The sequence below is a fragment of the Sphaeramia orbicularis genome, chromosome 20 (assembly GCF_902148855.1).
Source record: "Sphaeramia orbicularis chromosome 20, fSphaOr1.1, whole genome shotgun sequence".
Taxonomy (NCBI): domain Eukaryota; kingdom Metazoa; phylum Chordata; class Actinopteri; order Kurtiformes; family Apogonidae; genus Sphaeramia; species Sphaeramia orbicularis.
In genome coordinates, this window is record NC_043976.1 from 5,973,541 (window position 1) to 5,997,578 (window position 24,038).

At 39.5% G+C, this 24,038-nt stretch overlaps 1 protein-coding gene across 5 annotated transcripts in view; it reads right to left on the minus strand.

Annotated features, from left to right (window-relative positions):
• Positions 1–24,038, minus strand: part of LOC115410999 (MAGUK p55 subfamily member 7) — a 120,306-nt gene that overhangs the window by 34,235 nt on the left and 62,033 nt on the right. Inside the window, exons 8-12 of one of the 5 annotated variants that reach the window (XM_030122887.1) lie at positions 20,859–20,906; positions 20,274–20,294; positions 20,156–20,170; positions 19,372–19,404; positions 7,782–7,952 (exon numbers count right to left, since the gene is read on the minus strand). In XM_030122887.1, coding sequence (XP_029978747.1) covers positions 7,782–7,952; positions 19,372–19,404; positions 20,156–20,170; positions 20,274–20,294; positions 20,859–20,906 — 288 coding nt within the window. The remainder of the gene's footprint in view (positions 1–7,781; positions 7,953–19,371; positions 19,405–20,155; positions 20,171–20,273; positions 20,295–20,858; positions 20,907–24,038) is intronic. The other 4 variants (XM_030122890.1, XM_030122889.1, XM_030122891.1 and 1 more) reach the window with 4 other exon arrangements.

Genomic DNA, 24,038 nt, shown 5'->3' on the forward strand with positions numbered 1-24,038 from the left:
AATAACTATTTATTGGTTTAAGTGATTATTGATTACTGATAATTGATAAATGCTTTGGCCATTAAAAACATATTAGTTGATCCCTAATAACTGTGTTTGCTACTGTAAGCTTGAAGATGATGTAACTTTCTTATTTTACTCCTAAACATGATCTTTTTCCAACCCTAATGTTCATGTGCCTAAATCTCAAACTAAAACTTACATATGAAACTGTCACTGTGAAATAAAACAGTCCAGCAGTATATCTTTATGAAATTTGTGATACTAGTGCAAACTGTGTGAATAAGTGCAACATTGGGAGTGATTAGTAACCAACCTATTCTGTCACTTAGGTATGAGAATGTGTTGTGAGGAGTGTTACCGTGCTACACACAGTGGTGGCTTCACTGCTGCCACATTTAAAGGATGACAGCGGCGAATTGTAGTAACCACAGATCATTTACACAGCAGTCTTACTACTGTTTCTAACTGTGCTGAAGCTTTAAATGGAGAAGCTGTGTCATATATTTTGATGCCACATATACACTAAATTAAGCATCAGCGTGTTTGAAATAAATTAGGGCTGAACTCTAAACTAAGAACTTTCAATTCATCAAAATCTTAGTTCAGTCTGTCTGGTTACAAAGAAACAGAGCTGACCTCACACCACAGTGAAAAATGTGGAAATCAACACACCGTTTTGTCAGGTTAAATAATCAGATTTCTTTCAAAACCAGCAGTGGTTTAGTCAAACTATGCATACAGTATATAAAAATATATTTTCATTGGCCATCTGATTTATAATGCAAAAAAAGACCCAAGATATGCATCTTGAATTGCTTTTAAAACAGGCTCTGTTGGAGCTCAGGAGGTGGGCAGCAGGTCATTCATTAGTGGGTAAAGTGGACCGACACGTCCACATTAATGCCTTGAGGCATTCCTGGAAAGTTTTGGGAGAAAGAGAGACAGAGGGGGAGGGAGGTGGCTGTTTGATATAAAAATAATAGGGTGAAAACATTGTGCTGGAGTAGAAAGGAAAAAGTCCAGGGATACGTCCTTCAGCACAGGTCAACTTAACCTCTTCTATTCTGGATGTTAATCGTAGTTCATCAGCTCAATACTCAAAGAGCATAAAGAGCATTTTGTGATTTCAACCTTTTCCAAACTCATTTCTGACATAATCAACTAGTAGTGCTTGAAAATAATTTGGTCCAGACACACAGAACAAGATGACATCATGTAGTATGCAATAGACCAAACTATTACAAGCCATAATGTGCAAATTTCCTGAAATGAATGAAAACCAGGCTCAGTCACCCAGAGATAGAACACTAAAACTGAAATCAACAAACACCCACCTAGCACATAAATCCACTCAGTGCAATATTACAGCCAGTAAATAACACAGACTTTCCAAAAAAAGAAATCAATCCTTAAATGGCAAATATCTCATCTTTACAATTTTAAACTGTATATCTGCAGTGAAGTCAGTTTCACACTGTAAAAACATATAGATATATAATTATATTAATTAACGGTAATTAACAACCATTCTCTAAATCCATTGCATTCACTCCTCAATTCTTCACTCAATGTCTGGTTCAGACACTTTATTAGGCCCGAGCCACACAGGCACTAGTCGGCGAGGGCCTATTAAAATCGCATGGTTCTGTTATTATTATTCTGTTGCTACTTTGAACGCAAATTTGACTCCCTAAACGTTAACAAAAAGTCAATTTTATTAAACCAAAAATTCAAGCCTGGCGAAAAATTTATTTATTTATTATTATTATTTATTTTACAAGAAAAAATATCACAAAATGACTTGGCCATGCCCCCTCAAAAATCAAAATGCATTACGTGGATGGGAGCCCTCCCCAAATTTTTTTCATCATACAAAAACATGAAACTTGGTACAGACAAAGCCCATGATAGGACAAGTAAAAAATTACGTTATGGCCCAACCCTGAACCCAACAGGAAGTTGGCCATATTGGGTGGAAGTGTGGACCTATAAAATCCCACCCCTCATACTTTCATCATCTCCTCCTAGGGTTTACATCCAATTTGGATCAAACTTGGTGAAAATCACCTACACATACACGTGACCAAAAGTTACCAATTACATTTCTGATCAAATGTTGGGCGTGACTGTGATGACCTCACAACGAAGCAGCCATTTTGTAAAGTATAAAAGTGTTTATATCTCACACACAGAGTGTCAAACTGAGTTGGACCCAAAGTAACATTTGTGTGGAATGACAACCTGAACACGATGATATGTAGCTCGTATAGTTGGATTGTAAAATGGCTCTCTCACGTCCCCTAGAGTTTTTGAATGGGAGTGAATTTTTTTTTGACATAGTCAAAAGAAATTTGGCACACACATCCCTCATGCCAAACTGAACCAAAAAGCCAATGAGGACACACCACTATTTACAATCGTGTTGCTATGACGACACCAAAACTGTGCAATTCAAATGAATGGGGTTTTGGCACAACAACGCTATTGATGAAAAACTCTTTGTGTCACACTAATGGTACACAGACTGAAAATTACACTGTGGAAAAGTAGATTTTTCCAGCAAGAAGAATTTTCAAAATACTGAAAAATGACTTGGAAATATGAAAATACAGTGCGCGGATGGGAACCCACCTAAAAAAAATTTCCAGGTAGAAAGATAAAACTTGGTACAGACACAGCCCATGGTAGGACAAGTAAAAAATCATATCATCTCAGCCCCCACCCCCCCGATCACCACCAAAATTAAATCATTTGTTCCTTGTGCCAGTATCAACATTTCCTGAAATTTCATCCAAATCCGTCCATAACTTTTTGAGTTATCTTGCACACAAACAGACAGACAGACAAACCAACGCCGACAAAAACATAACCTCCTTGGCAAAGGTGAAAATGAAAAGACATAAAAAGAACCATCTCTAAATTATGGGAAAAAGGTACAAGGGGCTACAGATATTACAGAGCAATGATTACTGGTATAGAGGGAGGCAGAGAAACATAAAGCAGATCTTTTACTGGCCCTCTGCTTTGTTACATTTGAAATTGTCCATAGGTTGTCCTCCAAATTACGGAAGTTAATTGAAAATATTTACATTAGCATGACAGGTGGGAGAGGTTCAGCATCCTCTGTGGACATACAGGCAAGAAAATGGGCCTGGGCTAATTAGCAACACGGCTGATGAAGTCCATGCTCTGGTGTATTTAAGTGAACCAAGGCCCGGCCAATCATGCTCAACACAGTAGAGAGTTTGTGTATGTATATAAAAAAAAAGAAAAGAAAAAGTTGCGAGTGGTTTTCATTTCTACACTAACCTCATGGTTGTTTAAAAATTGCTGTCAGAGGATGTGAAATGAAAACTCATTCCTTGAGTGCATCTCTAGTCTTTTCTTGATGAATGGAAATAGATTGGAAGGAATTGAGCTGAAAATTTGGGGAATGTTTTCTTCCATCTGTGCCTGGGACATTCTTGTCTTTTTAGAAAAAAAAAAAAAATCACAAACCTAAAAAGGAAAAGCTGTGGAAAAGCTAGAACTTACTGATGGTATGGTTGGTCCAGAGAAAGATTTAAGTCTTTGCTGTTGCACCTGGCTTTTCCAATTGTTCCATCGTTCGCTGGCAACATTTGTCCCCCAACCACAAACACAGAATGAGAACCTGCTAAATTCATTTCAAGAACTTGGCAGCTTCTAAAGCTCTTTGGAGGCTTTGTAAGACCAGCTCCTCCAGGAAAGTGTTAACAATTCCATCAGCTCGAAATACTAAAAGGACGTTGAGAGTGAGGTGTTGTAAATGAAATACTCAATGTGACTGATTAATATGAGGTCTGCTTTGTCGATCACAGTGGGTGATGACAATCTAAATTAAGGCGCCACCACATTGGGAAGCTCATTTCTGGGACTGGGGGTCATGGGACTGCTAGGCCAGGCCACCTGGGGCTGCAAAACTCTGAGTGACACGCTAAGTTCTGGAAGTGATGTGTGTCACCACACTGGAAAGGGAGCTCTTTTATTAAAATCTACAGTATGCCTCGTACAGTGCCAAGTTTGACAGTCGTAGAACTCCACACTCACAGCAGACAGCTCTGTGTGGGAAGAGATGCATTCACAGCTCATGGATATACACTTCCTTTAACATTGGTGGAGACACACTGAGCAGGGGTCAAATGTCTTTCACAAGGAAAATTCAAGCATTATAGTGGATTTTGATGCACTAAGGGCCAGATCTACTAAGGTCCCAATTTGCATGTACTAATTTGCATGTGCAATCTACACTGAAAACAAAATATAAACGCACCACTTTTGTTTTTGCTCCCATTTTTCATGAGCTGAACTCAAAGATCTAAAACTTTTTCTGTGTACACACAAGGTTTATTTCTCTCAAATATTGTTCACAAATCTGTCTAAATTTGTGTTAGTGAACACTTCTTCTTTGCTGAGATAATCCATCCACCTCACAGGTGTGGCATATCAAGATGCTGATTAGACAGCAGGATTTTTGCACAGGTGTGCCTTAGGCTGGCCACAATAAAAGGCCACTCTAAAATGTGCAGTTTTATCACACAGCACAATACCACAGATGCCACAAGTTTTGAGGGAATATGCAGTTGGCATGCTGACTTCAGGAATGTCCACCAGAGCTTTTGCCTGTGAATTGAATGTTCATTTCTCTACCATAAGCCATCTCTAAAGCTGTTTCAGAGAATTCATGAAGAAGACTGTGCGAGGAAAATGGTGGTCACACCAAATACTGACTGGTTTTCTGACCCCCCTGGACCACCCAATACAGTAAAAGTGCACATTTTAGAGTGGCCTTTTATTGTGGCCAGCCTAAGTCACACCTGTGCAATAATCCTGCTGTCTAATCAGCATCTTGATATGCCACACCTGTGAGGTGGATGGATTATCTCAGCAAAGGACAAAGGAGAAGTGCTCACTAACACAGATTTAGTCAAATTTATGAACAATATTTGAGAGAAATAGGCCTTTTGTGTTCATAGAAAAAGTTTTAGATCTTTGAGTTCAGCTCATGAAAAATGGGAGCAAAAATAAAAGTGGTGCGTTTATATTTTTGTTCAGGGTAGAATTTTGTGTGTGGGGTTGAACCGCATTTTGCAGGTGATTTAATAAGATTGCTTGTGCAAATGTCAACAGGTACAAAGTCTTGGAGACCACCCTATTTAAAAGTGGAATTTTGTGTGCGCCAGTGGAGACAGCACTAATGGTAACAGTACGCTGAATGATTCAGAGGCACAGAAATGTAACGTTGGAGGAATTTTGTCATAGAAGGTATTACATGAGTCATTCATTCATTTATTTTTCATTTTAGAGGTGTGGGGGCCATGGGGGTTGTTGGGTTGACTGTCAGACGCACATCATTTTGTCACACTGTAGCCTAATGATGGTCAGTAAATGTTGTATTTTCAATCACAATTGTCAGATCAAGTGGAAAAGAATCATTCCAAAAATGTTCACACGAGGGTGAAAAATGCATTCCCTCCATGTTGTTTCATTGTTTTGATGTCTCCTTTTTGCGACAATAACCATTTCAATGTGTGCACAATTATGCATCCAAACTGTTTGCACCTCCCTTTGACACGTGTTAAATATAGATGCAGTTTCTATGACCAAAATTGCTTTGGGGTTTGATAAATCACTATGAGTGTGCTAAATTAACATATTCACATTTTCTCCTCCCAACACATGCACAATTGCATGTGAACACCCCATATTACATATTCATTGTGGCAAACATATTAACTGGATGCAGATGTGGAATTTTGCACCTTTGAAACATGCAACCCTTGGTGCGCATTGTTAGAAAATCTGTTTATACATTTTTTTGCATGTGCAATGAGTTTGCACATGTTTTTATACATGCAAACCTTTAGTAGATCTGGTCCTAATTGTACTAAATTCTGTTTTCTGGTATTTTGTATCTCTATGTATGAAAAAAGACATATTTAAAAAATAATCTAAAAATTTGGGTGAGGTGATCGAGTACTATTCATTCATTCATTCATTATCTGAACCTGCTTTATCCTCACTAGGGTCATGGGGGTCGCTTGGAACCTATCCCAGCTACTTACGGGCAAAGGCGGTACACCCTGGACATTTCGCCAGTTCATCGCAGGGCTGACATATAGAGAAAACAATCACTCTCACATTCACACTTATGGGCAATTTAGATTAACCTATCAGTGCATGTCTTTGGATGGTGGAAGGAAGCCAGAGTACCCGGAGAGAATCCACGCAGACACGGGGAGAACATGCAAACTCCACACAGAAAGGTCCCACCCCCCATCGACTGGTGTTGGAATTGAACTCAGGACCTTCTTGTTGTGAGGCACGAGTGCTAACCACTGCACCACCCAATCGAGTACTAACGTTAACTTATTGAAATACTACATTTTGTTATGTTAAACACTGCCAAGTCATTTCCTCTAAGCAAAACAACATACATTTGTAAAAACAATGGAAGATTTGCATAATGTAGAAACATACTAAGTAGGAGGCTAGCAGCTAAATTTAATACAAATTACTTCTAACCGAATGCCACTAGTAGCTAATGTCCCTAAGGAATTACAAATGCCAGGTATTAATTAACCAACTGTAAATGTCATGAAAAATTTGCACAAAAAAATGTTAGTGTAGCTCCTTCAGAACTATAGTCTTGCTGTTCTTTTTTTGGGGTGGGGTGCATATCTTTTCCTTTTCTGTATTAAATTCTGGTCAAAATTAGAGCTGGACAACACAGCTAAATAATGAAATCTCTTTTTTCAGTGTAATATTCAACAATTTTTATCAATTCTATTCTGGTTCCATAAATTGAAAACAAAACATGACCTAAAATACTCCTTTACTAAATCTATGCACCATATCTGATTAAAGAAACACATTTACATGTCATATATTAAGAGAACCAACCATTCTGAATATTTGTTAAGAAAAAAGCTCCTGAAGAGAATCATTTAAATTTTGCTTTTTTTTTTTTTTTTTTGTTACCATTTTCAGACAGCAAAACCTCAGTCAATTGAATTAACTCAAAATATTGAGGTTATATTAGGTTTTCAGCTTTTCAACAATACTTTCAAATATGTATTACTCACCATAACTCACCTTGATTAAATGTTCAATGTGCATGCTTCTGTGCTTATGCTAAGTATATGTCTGGTTTGTGCTGGGAGCTAGTTGTAGTAGCAGCTAACTGTTTCTAACCTTTGACTCCATTGCCGGAATTCATTAAAACAGTACACTAATTTCTATATAAAAGACATGGGCAAGTTTTTCGATAAAATCCATATGTTCTCTTTATCTGTTCAATGCCTCTCCTGCTGCTCTACAGTGATCAACACCAGGTAACATTAGCTTTAAAATGGACTTAGCGTCATGTACACATGAACACACAAAAGATGCATATTGAACCATTAAACACTCATGTTTTTCAGCATGATTTACAGTCATGTTCAAAACAGGTAACATATTCCTGGTTTTTGGGATGATTTATGGAAATACTGAAGCTAACTCAAGGCCTGCAACACATTTTGACCCAAACCAATTAAAAATTACGATCGAAGCTAAGAGTGAAAGAGAGCTTATTAAAAGCTCTCTTATGGGAATAATTTCATTTACAGATTCAGTGATTGTATTAGCTCACATGTCATAATATTTCTGAAATACATAAAAGATCCATGGTGGGGGAAAAATTATCTACCCCTGTTGGACATATTTCTGTTTAAAATAAACGTCCTCTACTTTCATATGTTTGCCAAAGTTGTACTCACCGACCAGTACAACCAGTCTGTGCTTGGCCCCACTCTGCCGGCGGTACGCAGTGACCTCCTCATATGTGGGCACGTCTGCCATGTCATACAGTTCACTCTTCTTACACTCATACATGGACTTGTTGGTCTTCTTGTCCTTCCTGCTGAGACGGAAGCTTCTCCTGAAACCAGCTGGATGGACGTTGAGATGAAACGAGAGAGGACAGGACGGAAGACAAAGAAACACATTAATCTACAAAAAAAGAACATGTGTGTAAATTCAAAGTGCAACTGTACTGTATGTACACATAAGCCCACAGCTGTGCACTTGGATTTATGGTCTTTTCTGTGTCTTGGCAAACACCTCTTCGTAGGTCGATGTCCAATACCTCATATCATATCATGCAGCTCTGTTTTATGACACCTATCTTTGCTGTGGGTGAAAGAACTACAGTGTAACACTCAGCCAGCTAGTTTCCCTGGATATCACACTCAAACACTTTATTCACATTTTCCCCTGGTGACATGTAATGGATTTTAATTTTCTTCTTCTGTGCATTCCCATATAAGTTGGAGACTGGGTTTAATGTTTGCAAAAAAGCTCCAACAAACATTACTGAATTTTCTTTTTTTTTTTTTTTATTAGTTTTATTGCCGTTTAATCAAGACCCAGTTTTGTTTTTTTGGGTTTTTGTGCAACATTTTGGGACCTTCTTGTTCTTAGCGAGAAACATAATAATAATAACAATAACAATAACAATAACAATAATAATAATAATAATAATAATAATAATGGATTAGATTTATATAGCGCTTTTCTATGAACACATACTCAAAGCGTGTGCAGTGGATCCATTATTCATTCACTCACACATTCACCCTCTGGTGGTGATAAATTATTTATGTAGCCACAGCTGCCCTGGGGCAGACTGACGGAAACATGGCTGCCAATTTGCGCCTACAGCCCCTCCGACCACCACCGAACATTCATGCACCAGTGTGAGTAGCAGCACTGGAGGCAAGGAGGGTGAAGTGCCCAAGGACATGCACATGACTGGGACAGGGCGGGATTCGAACCGCCAACCCTTCAGTTATTGGGCGACCAGTCATACAACACAACGTGAATTTACAGCTAGATCCACAATAGTTGTTCATATCACTGCCAAGCTATGAGTAGCTATGCATTTACATTGATGTTTGTAATGGTGGGATTGTGTGTGTGGATCTAAGTAAATGTAGCATGACTGCCATTATATATAACATGTTTCAAAGGAGACAATCATCACTAATTTGAGGACAGAAGTTTTATATTCATGGGTCAGTCCAAGTGAACTCAACAGAGGTCTCCCAAATGACCATCTCCAATTCACCTCATACATTCAGAAAATAATGTTATTTGTTCTAGTAAACCACACACAATTTCAGTCTTTGCTTTTTGGAATCAGAAGTAACAAGAATTAAAGCCGCAAGCGGCATTGAAAGGCCCTTGCCATGGGCACGTCGAATACAAGTATGTCCATCATTCAGCAGGTGCGCTCTAGCACCAAATTTTATGTCTTCTGATGTAGGACTGTTAGATTGTGTGCCAGTTTTTGTGGCTGTACGACAAACTTTACGATGGACGTGGTCCCATTGGCATAATGTATTTCCACTTTTCAAGGGGGCGCTGTGGCAACATTTCTTTACCGACATCTACGAAACCTATATGTAAATTCAATTTCACGCACTTCTGAATTTTGGGCAAAATTTGGTGGGATTTCGTAAATGTTCAGGGGGTCAAATTTTAGCTCAAAGGGTAGGAGAAAGAAAAATAAAGCAAAAAAATAAAATAAAAAAATCTGAGCAAGAACAATATATCCGTTTTCGTGGCAACCACGCATTTGGCTTTATTTGAAAAGTCTTGAGGTCCCCTACGTCTCTGTGGGGTCCAGTGTCTCGTGCATGTACATGTCTGAAAAGGTCTCATTACCCTGAATGTAAATATGAGTGAGAGTGGCAACAGTGACGAAAGGCGACTGCGTTACTGGCGATGTCGTCCCCATGCGCCCACTGCAGACTCAATAGGCCCTGTGCCGGCATTACTCAGCTTGGGCCTACTTAGACAAGAGGGAAAAGTTGAGGAAGACTGAGGGGTTAAACTCACCAAGCTAAATGTACATTACAAACTGCTGATCAGAAATGTTGAGTTAAAACAGTAATTTCAACTACTTAACAAGTATTAAAACATACAGATGAGTTTGATACGAGCTAGGTCAGTATTATGTGGTGTTCAAATCCACAAGTCAGCAGGCTTGTCCACAGACTATGAAATACAAAATTGAGTTAAAGATAACATTAGCTAATATGGCTATGTTCTTCTGTTAAGATATTTTGACTGTAGATTCCTAACCAACAGAGCTGTCTGTAAGAGGAAAAAACAATTCATTCAATAAACACAAGCTCTGAATGTCCAAATAATCAGATTGTTGTCAATCACACCAGTAAATATCTAAAATTATCTTCATTATTATTAATGTAGAAATGATTTACAAAATAACAACTTCTTATCTTTTGAGTGTCCAAATAAACAAATCAAACCACAATGACATTTGGAAAAAAACATGACAGTTTTTTCCAGTGGGAATCAAAGAAGCCAGTATATAGTGTAGTGTTACACTTGTTTGAAGAGGAAAATCTCCAGAATTTAACATGTGCAATGTCCTATTTCTGCTTAGTACCCTGCCTTTAGCACTTTGAGATTTTTAGATAAAAATGTAAAGTGCATTACAAATAAAATTTATTATTATTATTTGTAGTCATGGCTTGTTTTCTGCCTTTTTGTTCATTATTTCAGTTTTCAGATGCACAGCATAACAAAGGGTGCCAGTTTGTGACCGAAAGGAATTGGTGTGCGAACGATGAACAGAGGTCAAAGGTCAAGGTCAAATACATTGGCTTTTTGTATGCCCTTTCCCATAAGTATGGTATTTCAGGATTTTTTTTTTGTACCAATACTTTCATTGAGTCAGGCATGAACTGATCTTTTTGGCCAAAGGTCAAAGTCAACGGTTATTGTGACCTCACAGATCACTTTTAATGCAATAAATGCTAGACAGTGATAGAGCTGCATGAACAGATTATGATGCAATGACAGTGGATGTATCTAATTGAACTTCTTGGTTCTTATTCATCAATATGGTAATAAAATCCATTAAGGATGGACAAAAATGATGAAGAACAGGGACTCTGTTCATAGAGTTAGTAGAGTGTGCATTCTTCTCAGCTTGTTCTTTCCAAAAAGTTTCTGAATAAGTGATAGAGCTACAGACCTGCCCTGAGCTACAAATGAAACACAATGTCCATAACCAGAGGAGAATATGAATGTTTATGCATAAGCCTTGTGTATACATACACACACACCAGAATATAATGTTACACTGAACATTCAGGACAGACTTTGTTCCACTGTGGGCATACTGTGGCTTACATCGTCTGTGCCATTTCTCCTGTGGTTAATCTCCTCATTCAGCACCCTCACCCCCACCCCACCCCTACACAGTGCTGTGGCCTATCCCCACACATGTTGTAACTCCCTGCCACACAGTGGAAAACATACACCACTCATCTGCATTTCTGCTGTAAAGACATCAAACTGTAACCAATATCCTTCAGGGCTGACATCAGTACAATAAACATTAAGAGTATAATGTTAATGATATCCTATTGAAAGTTCAAACCCATAATAACACTGTGGTCAGTCATTTATCACAATATAAACACACTAGTAGCTAATTAGGCTTTAACTAATACTAAAGAAGTCATTTATTCTATCTGTCTCGGAGTCTGACAAACTGCCATGTCCTATAGTAATCTCTGATTCTTTCCACAGGGCAGGCAGGTGCACAAGGGTTTCATTAACAATGCTCAACCGCAGTACTGCTACTCTCTAATGCAGTGCCCCCTCAAAATCACTTAAAAAACAGCTTCAACCAATTAATGGAGAGAATTCTCCTGCTCTCTCCCTCAAGTGTTGCCCAAGGAAAAATAAATAAAAGCCTAATGCAGCAGCAAGTCACACCATCCCTCACCAAAAACCAAACGAAGTTGCATCCTCAGTAGTGGCGAAGGCTGGGTTATATGTACAAAGGGATCAAAATTAATTCAATCCCGAATTAAGGAATGATTCAAGTCTGTCTGAATTAAAAAATCTGTCTGTTTGTCATTAAAAGCCTTAGCTATGTTGGAACACTAATATGTTTGTTGCAGGATGATCCAAGCACACTGACGGGAAAAGAATGTATGCTATGTGTGGCTTTGAGAACCAGTACCTCTTTTTTGTGATGGGACAGGTTGAATCAGGTTTGTTGACAATAGATCTGTTCTGAATTTCTCCAGAATGAGAGCAGAGTAGTGGAAGTGTACTGGTGAATTTTTCCACACCAGAACGTCGTGTCTTCGGGAATCAAGTTAGTTTCCTTGCTTGTGTCCCACACACATACACATGCACCTCCTAATGGTGTGCACCAGGCCGTGACTGGGTAATTGCCAGAAATGCAACTGAAAACTTGCGTGCATGCACACTCCCATACACTCATCACTCTCTCATGCACACACTAGCATTTCAATTGAAAGAGTTTTTGGTAAAACACAAAAAAAGCGGAGGAAAAAGGATGAGCATATTTAACACAGTGTAAACACAAGCTGTGACTACACACATGCATGCACACGCAATTGCTTGGAAATCACCAGCAGTCCTGCAAGCCCACTTTCCAGTGTGATAATATCTCACAGCCACGTAGGAAATTCAGCATGTGTGTAGAGAAAGCACCCGGAGGCCTCTGCAAACTGTGAATTCAAACTGCCCACTCGGTCACTAACATCCTGTGAATAGCTACGACCACGCATCTTAAAAAAAAAAAAAAAAAGAAAAAACTACGACTGTAAAGGAAAAAGCAGTACAGTAAGACAAATGTTCCTAAAAAAAATAACAGATGACTCAAAAAGACTTGTGTCGTGCCAATAGGTGTCTGAAAGTAGAGAAGCCTGAGAACAATTCGAGCATCAGGTCTTCCAGACGTCATGCGTAGGCGATCAGTTAGACGACAACGCTGAGAAGAATAAAAAATGACTGCCATTTTCCTTCCAATCAAACTTCATTTTCTACAGAGAGGGAGAAAGAAAAGTGCTGCAGAGCTAAAAGGAAAAGGCTCATAGTGAAAGCACCTGTTGCAATGAGGTGCAACAAAGGCCACCGTCTGGGCCCTGTAGTCTAACTACAGGAGACCGTGTTGACAGCTCCAGTACCATCCTGGCTCTCCTGGTGGGGGCCCGCTCTCCACAGGACTAATGGAGACGACATCTATGGAATTAAGTAGGCATGGCAGCTGGGGATTAAGTGAGCCTTATGCTTTCGGCTTGAAGCCGCCTGCTGCGGTTTAACGCTGTAACACTTAGTCCCGTTTGTGGGCACCAAATGTGGGAAGCATTACCGGCTCTCTCAGCCTCATTATATGTGCCTATTACTGGCTAGGTTGGAAGCAATGAGGAAGACGCGTAGTAGGCAGCAAGAGAGGACAACACTTTCCACACTGTCAGCCATTATTACCCCAACAGTGAATAATAAAAACAACAGGAGCGTTGCTCCTCATGATGACAAAAATACAAAAGCACAGGTTGGGGTAAAGACTTCTACACTTGATTTATCCCCAGTTTGATTTGCTTGCGCAATCAGAGTCTCTGCTGATTTTAACAAGTTAAATGTAAGACTTTTAAATCCAATTTGTGAGCCAATTGTGTATTGACATGAGCTAAGTCTAGCCTAGTTGTAACCTAATTACTATCTTGGTTGCCTACATCCATGATACCTACTCAATGGTGTATTTTTTTCTCAAAAATCTTTATGCTTGCTCTCAAGTTCTTCAGTATCTTGCACCTTCCATTACTGAACCTTTCAGACCAGTCAAAATCATATTTCATTCAAGTTAAGACATTTCAAGTACTAAAATTGAGCTTTAGGATTTTAAATACCATTTCACACCAGTGAGATGTAAAAATATAATGCAAAAAAATGTAAAATCTGCATGGGAATTTCTGCACATGACAACTACACCCATCATGTCCGGTGTGATGATCCACATTTCCATGTTAAATATTTGTTGAAAAAAGCTTACTTTGGAAAAGGAAAGAGTCAAAGAACAGTTAAGAAGAAGAGCACAGAACATGGTGAGTCCCAGCTGTCATTTCAGGTATATTTTGAAATCATTATAGGGCAAAGGTGTCTTTGAAAGCCATTGTGGTCCACTGTTCCTGTGGTGGTCAAGTAACATCAAGCCTTGGAGAGGCTTGACTCCCGTCCAGGCACAGAGCCTTTTGTTGTGTTGTAATGACAGTGTTTTGTAGATGATAGATACACTGCTGTAGGTAGATTTGTAATGAAAGATTTTATTAGAAAACTGAATTTACAAAAGGAGAGAATCTCTGTCTGTGTGAACATTTCTCCTCTTGAGTTTTTCAATGTTTTTCAAGTGGACAGCAAAAATTCGTAAGACCCTATTATATCATCAGTTTTTATACAATGTATGAATTTTTCCGCATGAAAATTTTGGCTTGGTGTGGAATGACTTTTGAGACTTCTTGAGGAGCCACTGAAACCCTGATAATACAGGAAGCAGCCAAATGCTCCCATACAACTGCTAACATTCATGTGTGAAAGGGATTGAGATTTGATTGCATCAATCCCATAAATGTTTCCTGACAGAAGAAAGTGTTGACAGGATCACAAACAGTGCTTGATCTAATCTTCCGTCTGTAGGGATTTCAACAAGATGATTTTCCTCTCAGTGTCCTTCAACCTTTGAGAGATAAATACACTGAATGCAAAAAACAAAACACATGAGTATGACAGTTGAACATGTAAAAATCCATTGTGGTGAACTCATTAGAGTGTTATCTCTGGAGAACACATACTGGGAGTAGTTTCCACAGATCCTACACTAAGTGTTTGGAAAGTGGTACCCAGCCCAAGTGTTACAGGCTTATACGATGGAACAGTGCTCTAGACCTCTGGCTGCAAGAGGTCCGTTTGTGTCGAGCACTATTTGTTTTTCCCCTCCGTCTTATCCCACAGCTCTTTGGGCTCAGGAATGTCTCGTCTCTAAAATGATGCCTGATGCCTTATGTGTTAGCAAAAACACACACACACACACACATACACACGCGCGCGCACGCACACACACACACACACACACACACACACACACACACACACACACACACACACACACACACACACACACACACACACACACACAGCTTCTATTGGAGTCCTTGAAGCCACTATCAACATGCCAAAAAGGCCCTCCAAGTGCCAGGATTTCTGGGGCTAAATGCCTGCTTTCCTGTTTGTCTCATCAGTCAGATGTTCAGATGAAGAAGATGCTCTACAACAAAGCTTAAGTCAGGGAAATTCCACATTGCTTTTCCGTCTCTTGAAAACACTGGAATGGCTGGTTATAAAGCTGATAAAGGCATACTTGTCAACCTACACTTATCCAAATGTTAGATATCTATTAAGATCTAGGTAATCTTATAAAAGGCATATTCCTCGGCATCAGATCTGGTTTCAAGGCAAAGTCTGTGTGTATTGGCTCTTGCTCATCTGAAGCTAATGAACCTGCAGTTGGATGAACTCATCTAATTTTGGAAATGGAGAAATTTTATGTCAGTTCATAACACTTCACAATTTTTTCCATCACTGTCACTGGGTTGTGAGGAACTGATGGATATCCAAGCCCTGTTTGCTTCAGCTTTTAACTGATTTGGAGGTTCTTGCCTGCCCTTCATTCATCTGTCCCTCTTTCCCTTTGAACATTTGTACTTACACATACAAATCACATTGTGGGTATTCCAAGGTGCATTGATGTGTACAAAATACACTGGAAAAACAACCATTTTAACTTACCTGATTAATCATTGCTATAAATGTGTTTTCATGTAATTGTCTAGAGAATTTGACAAAAAATTGCTTGTTTCCATTACTCAGTTTGGAATTAATAAAATAAGCTGTGCAGTGTTGTCAGAAGGTGGAGGTATAGGCTACATTATGCAAGGCTATAATGAACAGACTACAAGATGCGGAGACTATGTCCAAGCCCTAACCCTTAACTTCTAAGAAAGCATGAAGACATGTTTTTGTAAAAAAGGCAAAAACCAGTTAAAGCTATACTACATGATCTGACAATTTTACACTTTTCTTTTGTAATCTTAAAATGGTCCTAATAAGCAGCTGTCAAACTAAAATGTAAAAGAAATCCACCAAGTTTTGAAACTCAAAAAATTTTAATTCTCATAAATTTCTGATAAAAGTCTGACCATTCATTTTATTCAGTCTGAATAAAATGATTGGCTGAGCTTCCTGTCTGTCATTCATTGCCGCGTCCTGCGTCAGTTACTGATGCCTCTGAATCTGAGTCAGTTGACCAGTTTCAGTCATGCTGCTCCTCCTGTCAAGGGGTGTGAATGGATAGGACTCAAATGCACGGTGCTGATAGGAAAAAACTGATTTATTAACAGAAGAAACAACCAAGGGGAACAAACAGAAAAACCCGACTGCAGCAGTCACAGTCCAGTGAAAGAAAGATTGAAAGATGGTGCTAATGTCTGGGTTATTGAGGGGTGATGAGGCAGGCACACCTGCAGAGTGAAACTGTGAGGTATGCATGGGGTGGGGGTGGGGGTTGTTGGTGAATAGTTTGTAAGACTCAGTATGCACTCAGCATGCACAGGCTGCAGGCGCCAATGTGATGAAGGTGAAGTCAATGACCCTTAAATACAGCTCCTAATGAAACAGGAGCTGTTGCTGTGCAATGCACAGCAGGTGGATGATGGTGTGTCTGATTGCTGACGATTGCAGCCACGCCGGAGCTGACCATGAAACCTTCACCTCTACCTCTGGGAGGAGGTGAGCGTCAGTGGTCAGGCAGTGGGAAAAGGGCAGGGCTTTGGAGGGAGGTGGGTTTTTTATGTTCAAATTTTTACTAAGTGCTGTGCGACATGCCACATCAATAGGTATAGCTTTAAGTTAGTAAGTTTAAAAAAGGAGCTCTTCTGAATTGCTTTCTGTCAACTTTTTCTGATGCATAATTTCAAATGTGGAGAAACTACACTGAACAAAAATATAAATGCACGACTTTTGTTTTTGCTCCCATTTTTCATGAGCTGAACTGAAAGATCTAAAACTTTTTCTGTGTACACACAAGGTTTATTTCTCTCAAATATTGTTCACAAATCTGTCTAAATTTGTGTTAGTGAACACTTCTTCTTTGCTGAGATAATCCATCCACCTCACAGGTGTGGCATATCAAGATGCTGATTAGACAGCAGGATTTTTGCACAGGTGTGCCTTAGGCTGGCCACAATAAAAAGCTACTCTAAAATGTGCAGTTTTATCACACAGCACAATACCACAGATGCCACAAGTTTTGAGGGAATATGCAATTGGCATGCTGACTGCAGGAATCTCCACCAGAGCTTTTGCCTGTGAATTGAATGTTCATTTCTCTACCATAAGCCATCTCCAAAGCTGTTTCAGAGAATTCATGAAGAAGACTGTGCGAGGAAAATGGTGGTCACACAAAATACTGACTGGTTTTCTGACCCCCCTGGACCACCCAATACAGTAAAAGTGCACATTTTAGAGTGGCCTTTTACTGTGGCCAGCCTAAGTCACACCTGTGCAATAATCATGCTGTCTAATCAGCATCTTGATATGCCACACCTGTGAGGTGGATGGATTATCTCAGCAAAGGACAAAGGAGAAGTGCTCACTAACACAGATTTAGACAAATTTATGAACAATATTTGAGAGAAATAGGCCTTTTGTGTACATAGAAAAAGTTTTAGATCTTTGCGTTCAGCTCATGAAAAATGGGAGCAAAAACAAAAGTCGTGCATTTATATTTTTGTTCAGTGTATGTTAATGGAAACATGGCTAGTTATTGTCCAAGTAAAAATGACCAACACTCCTTAAATGTCACTATTTTCATCAGAAAAAGTTGTAAGGACTGTAAGTACCTAATGAAAAAGCATCTTCTGACATTGTATTGATTCTCCTTAGTTAGATTTCATTCTTTGGTGTGCCTGCTTTAAAACTCAACCATCATCTCTGAGTTCAAGAATCTGCTTGCCCCAAGTAGTCTCAAGGATTTCTTCTGGCAACAGACCCTGCAGACATTGCATCACTAAGAGAGGCATGAAGGGAAAACAAACCAAACACTAAGGACAACAACGGCCGACCCCCTCCCACCGCCTCCTTTATTTCCCTATGCAACCTCAGTAGCATTGCAAAAGCATCTGCAAGTTCTAAGATTTCAAACTTTTAGGGATGGGCCAACTCTAAATCATACAACCACATCCAACAGGCTGAAAAGCCATGCAGCAAGTACTCTCATGGAGAAGATGTTATTATAGCTCACTTTTTTTTCTCCTCCTCCTCCAGAGGTTCTCTCATTTCATGTAAATCCCGTTCTGGGCTGCTGGAGTCAAGAAATGCTGCTAAGCCGTTTGAGCACTGGATGATGTTTGGGTACCAAAAAGGAAGACAAGAGGTTGAGGTCATTGTCCTCATGGCAGAGTCAGGGTTATGGTAAGGTCAAGCCCGAAGGGGACAGAAAATAGTGGAAAAATGGACTGGTGTTTGGCATAATTTAGCCAGTGGAAGTGATCCTGATTGAGCTTGGCAGACATGGCTCAAACTCAGTATTTATAAACTTGCATGTGCACTGAATATCCCGCAAAATCTTGAGACCAAACGGTATAATGTGAAAGGAGAGTTCACCTCTTGACCTCAACATCCGAATATAGACAAAAAGAGACAGACAGAGAAAGAAAGAGACAGAACCAGAGATGGACTGACAGAGCATTTGTACATGAGCCAGCTAGGACGGCTTGTGGTCCTCCAAAGGGACGACACCTTATGATTTGTCAGGAAAATGACAGTGGTAATAAAAACATGATGGGGAACATTTTTTGTACAAGACAGGGAATTGGAAGCAGCTCTTTGGAAAGGGCTACAGAACCAAAAGCGGTAACGGTAATTGTCATTAAGTCTGACCAGGACCACATCAATGAGGCTGTCGCTTGGCCGGACCTCCAGAACAAAGCATGGAAAACAAGCCGTCCATTTAACCCAAATCTACCCAGAACCATTCTCAAAGATGTGCTCAGACCCACAGCAGAGGCAGAACAGGATAAGTACTACATTCTGCAAATCCATGACATGATCTGCCAGTGCACTCATGCTGTCAGCGAGGGGGCAGAAATAGCACATCGTAGGCTAGTGCACCACTCCAGAATTAGTCTTGTGTTTTTACATGGGGGTCCAAATTGAATCAGATGTACCAAAAACACTTTGGGCTTTAGCATGGCATGTCAAGAGGATTAAGGTAAACAGGTAAGTCATTGTAACATGAAACAGACTATAAAGGACTGAATGAGGTGAAAGGGTAAAAAGGATGAGGGAAGATTACAGAAAGGAGACACAATCTTGGCTATTAATTTCACTGTTAATGCATTGACAACAGTCACATCAGGAGGGGAGAGGACAGAAGTAAAAGAAGAAGAAGGTATCGCTCACCTAGGTGGAATCCACTACTATAGTCGGCATCCTCTGGTAATAAGGCAAAGAACGAAAGGAAGCAGAATCCAGAAGAGAGGCACAGAGAAAGTTAAAGAAAATATTCAAACATGGTACCTACCCTTCATCTACACAGTAGAAAGAGAGGAAAAAAGTAAAATGTATGTACAAGATTAAATCAAGACACAAAACAGATTGATTTGTTTCTTTGTGTCTTTAATCTTCATAAAGGTTGCCACTTTATCCAGAGTCAAAGTCATGATGTAGTGGAAAGAAAAGTCTTCAAAAATCAGAAGTATTTGGTGTACAAAAACCTGGCTGATAAGGATAAACTGAATTTTGTTTTGCACTCCACTACATCCTTGACCATTGCTTTGGTTGTACTTTCAAAAGAATAATTTAGTATTGTGAGTGAGTGTGGTGCCGGTCTTACTGGAGGCGTATACATGAATGGGTGACTGTCCAAACATTGTCTGCTCTTACAAAAATGACAGGTTAGCTGGTGAAAGATGAAGCTTCAAGCGCCAGCAACCTGTTTTATATGTTTTCTCCAAAGTTTTTGTTGGAGAAACTGAAAGCGATGCCTGATGTTCCCCTTTTATGAATGATTAGCTTTGACATAAGAGGACAAGCCAAATGAAAACAGGAAGTATGGAAGCCAGGGGTGAGAGGTAGACCTTCGATTACACAATATTATCTTGAAGGGGAACTCATGAAAAATGGGTTTACTGTCAGCTTATGATCTGGGAGAGTACTATTCAGCGAGTTGTCAGATGAGTAGTACCTTCAATCTCCTCAGCTGTGTGCCACAGAAGCAAAGAATGAATATAAGTCAAAGTTAGAGAGAATGCTAAATTATTGAAAGTTAAAGGGAGGGGGAGAAATAAGGAGAGAACACCTACCGAACTCTATCTCCACATCATCTTTAAAAAGAAAAACAAAAGAACAAATGACAAAACAAGAGTTAAACATTTTTATAGCTTTATACAAAACTCCTTATTTAAATATTGACGTGAGCTGAATAATTTTTCAGAAAAAATGCTTGCATTTTGGAACATTTATGAAAAATGCTCAGCTCCACCACCACATATTTAAATAAATTACTCTACACACATCACTAATGCAGTACATCTATGAGTGAAATAACTGTAAATATCATAACTCATGTTCATTTACTAGCTTTTTTTAGAGCTTTCAATTGCACATCAGTAGAGTTTATTTAGCTACTCAAACATTAAATGTCTGTGTATTTTAAAGACAAAAGATTCATCCATACAATAACTGATCCATCTTCATTACAATTACTGAAACTAAATCTGCTACAGAAGACTGCAACATGCTGTTGAAAGCTCAAAAAAAAGTTGTCAATCTAAATTCTAATGTTAAGGCTACTTTTTCCATTCAAGAATCTTTGAGCACCTTTAGATAATGTTCTAAGGTTCTACTGTTTCTATTTTCAAAGACGGCATATTTATATACATTGTTACCTAGAGAAACACAGTCTGTGGTACATGTCTGAGGTGCATCCCCTGTGACTTCACAGAGAGAAACATATTTAGAGTCAAAAGCCTCCTAAAATCAACATCTAACAGTGACCATTTGAATATCTTATATAGTAAAGCAGTTAATTGTCATTCAAGGTAGCTTTCCAAATGTGGCCAGATGTTTAAGCTTCCATCTGAAGAGCTATAATACGGTAGCAGAGTGAGTATGTATTTGGTTTAAGGTGCAGTGAACATTTGGAGGTACTTAGAGATGCTTCCTTCCCTTCATATGTTCCCATTTTGGCAAAAACAGGGTCAAATGAAAACATACACAACACCATCTACCACAGTATGGGGCTCGCGTTAACTGCATTGCATTAGAGCATGTTGCAGATTGAGGAGATGTTGCATCACAGCTGGAGTTAATGACTAGCCAAAAAAGCAGTCAGGGCTGATAACAGTAGAGGTTTTGTGCAAGAAAATGTCAAACGTGAGAGCGGTGACTGTTTTGACGTGCAGAGCCAAAAGTGTAAGCTTTTATCTGACTTCTTGTCTCACATGTTAAGCGTTCACGCTGCAACAATCCTACTGATGTTGCCCTATGCCCGTTATAATGTGATGTGATAAGTTAAACCATGCAGTACCTAAAGAGGATTTTGAGAGGGGAAAACGGTAATTTATAGAGGGGAAGACGGAGGAGGACATGAAAGAGGAAACAGTAAGCCAATGATAAAGATACTTAAAATCCTTCCAAGTGCTGCCCTCATTACAGCTTTCATCTGGTGCCTATCGGCCACAGGAGTGATTTGTATTTCTTAATGGCCTTGTAGCATTGCACACTAACATTCCAGGTCTAATGAAAAAGCATGTGATAACACTGCAACATGTACATTAACAGGGAGTGGCCTATCTGGGAGAACGTCAATGATGGAAGCAAACCTTGGACTTTTTGGAGGTACATTTCACCCGCCTGACCAAACAGCGATGACAATGCACTGAAGTCATACTCCCGATGTGGATGTATGTGGACAGCCAGGCCTGCAGTGATGGTGGCAGCCAAGCCTATCATTTACTGACTGCAGGGAGACATGGCCGCCCAGATTATGGCCACAGATTTTCTCAGACATTCTTAGTGTGCAGTCAACCAGTCTACCAGTCAGCTAACCAGCCTTACAGGGTGCTTCATGACCAACTCCATCCCTGGAAAGGGACGCACGCTTAGAGGTATATCACATGTTGCCCGCATACCAAAGATACGCCACAGAGAATGACAGAAGGGGTGAGATGAGAGTAGCACTGGAATCAAGTGAAAGGATGGAAGGCAAAGGGAGAAATATGAGTGGATGTACTGTTTGTTAAAAAATAATTGTAGTTCATTACATAGTGGGTCTTGTTTTCATAGTTCTGCCTGTTATTTTTATCCATTATGATAACACCATAGTCATTAAAGTAAATGCGAAGACTTGGAAATATGACGATGTCACAAAAAGAAACATGAGCAGTGAAACAATCAGAAGGGTTGTAAACACACCAGCAGTTTAGACAGACTATTGCTAACCATTTAAAAAAAAGTATGCCCTTAATGTCTGTAACAATCTGTGCTTGTAACGGAAACTGCATGGAAGTTGGACAATGTTAAGGAAACAAGGCCAAACCCTTGGTTCAGGAGATGCCTACAACAGATGTAGTTCTACTGTTTATTTGTATTTCTTCCTTTTGTAAATGTGGTAAAACCACTGTCTGGCATAATGCGCTTGAACATCTCAAAACTTGTGTTTCTTGCCCCAGCAATGCTACTTAATTGTCTACCTTTTTTTGCTTGGTGAAATACCTCTCCTTAGCTAGTTTCTATGGCAGGAATCTTAGAAGGTCCTCAGCATGTACCCACTATAGGGTCAACAGTCCACATGTAATTCCAGGGACTTTACCCCCCTCCCCAACAGTCTTTGCCTTTAGTCAGAACTTTTATCATATTACTTCAGCCACCTTAAGACAATCTAATTTTTCTAGCACTTTTTCTTTGTGCTTATGAAAAAAGGACTGACAACATAGTGCAGGCCTTTTGTGTAGTTGCAAACAAAATGTATGAAATGTAAAAACTGCTATCGCTTTTTCACACACCAGTGGAATAAAATGTCTAATCTCTGTGGTGGAAATGCAGGCACCCAGCCATCAGCAATATTTTTGTTCCTGTGACTATGGTTCCAGAACTATGTGTTTTCTCCATTTCGATCATACTACAAGACTATAGTTGATGCATCCAACTGAGCAGGTCATGGCAGTTGATTCATAACACCAATTAGATCAAGATAAAACTGCTGGTATCTTTGCTCGTTACATGTTTTTGAGTCTACATCTGACTTCAGAGTGTTTTGTAGATTTACTCCTTCCTCCAGCAGTGTGTCAGCGCTACATGCAAGACGCCTAAAAAATCTGTCAGCTATCTCCTTCAGTCGGAGGAAGAGACAAAGGACCGACCCCTAGTCAGCACCCTATAAATGTGCTTGAGTTATGAGATGATGTCACCTTCGGATCCAGGCAGTTTACAGATGGACTCCTCCTTGAAAAGACTGGACGATGTCACTTTCTTTCCTGCTTACTATAGCTCTCTTTTTAAAAAAAAAAAAAAAACAGAATGAGACCACTGGAATTCTCCAGATGACACAGAAGAAGATTGTCATGCATCTTTTGGCCTTCAAATGCAGAAGCTGATTATTCAAAGTCAGGATAAGGAGCAGAGCTGGTACACATTAAGACACACTCTTTCTGTATGTCTGTTATAAAATAAAGATTTAACAAATTAACTCATCATGGCAATGCAGAGAATGTAGTGATACACAAGAAGCTTTAATGCAAGGGAAAAAAAATAACAACTGGATCTACAGAACTCTATGGGTGGTCCCTGCTGGTTTATCTAGACTTAATCTTTGGGACTACAATGGAACTTTTCTCCTGCACCCAATGCAACTCTGAATCGAGTCTGTGAGCACTGAAGTTGAAAAATGAAATGGATGGATAAATTCAACACAGGGCCAGGTTCAGGGCCACTTAAGACCAATCCTGGGCGGTGTTTTGAAATGGTTCAGTCGTTCATTGGAGGCAAAAGGAGCAAGTGGACAAGGGCTGTTTTTTTTTTTTTTTCGCTGTAATGTACAGACAAGAGAGACAAAGGGAGACCCAAAG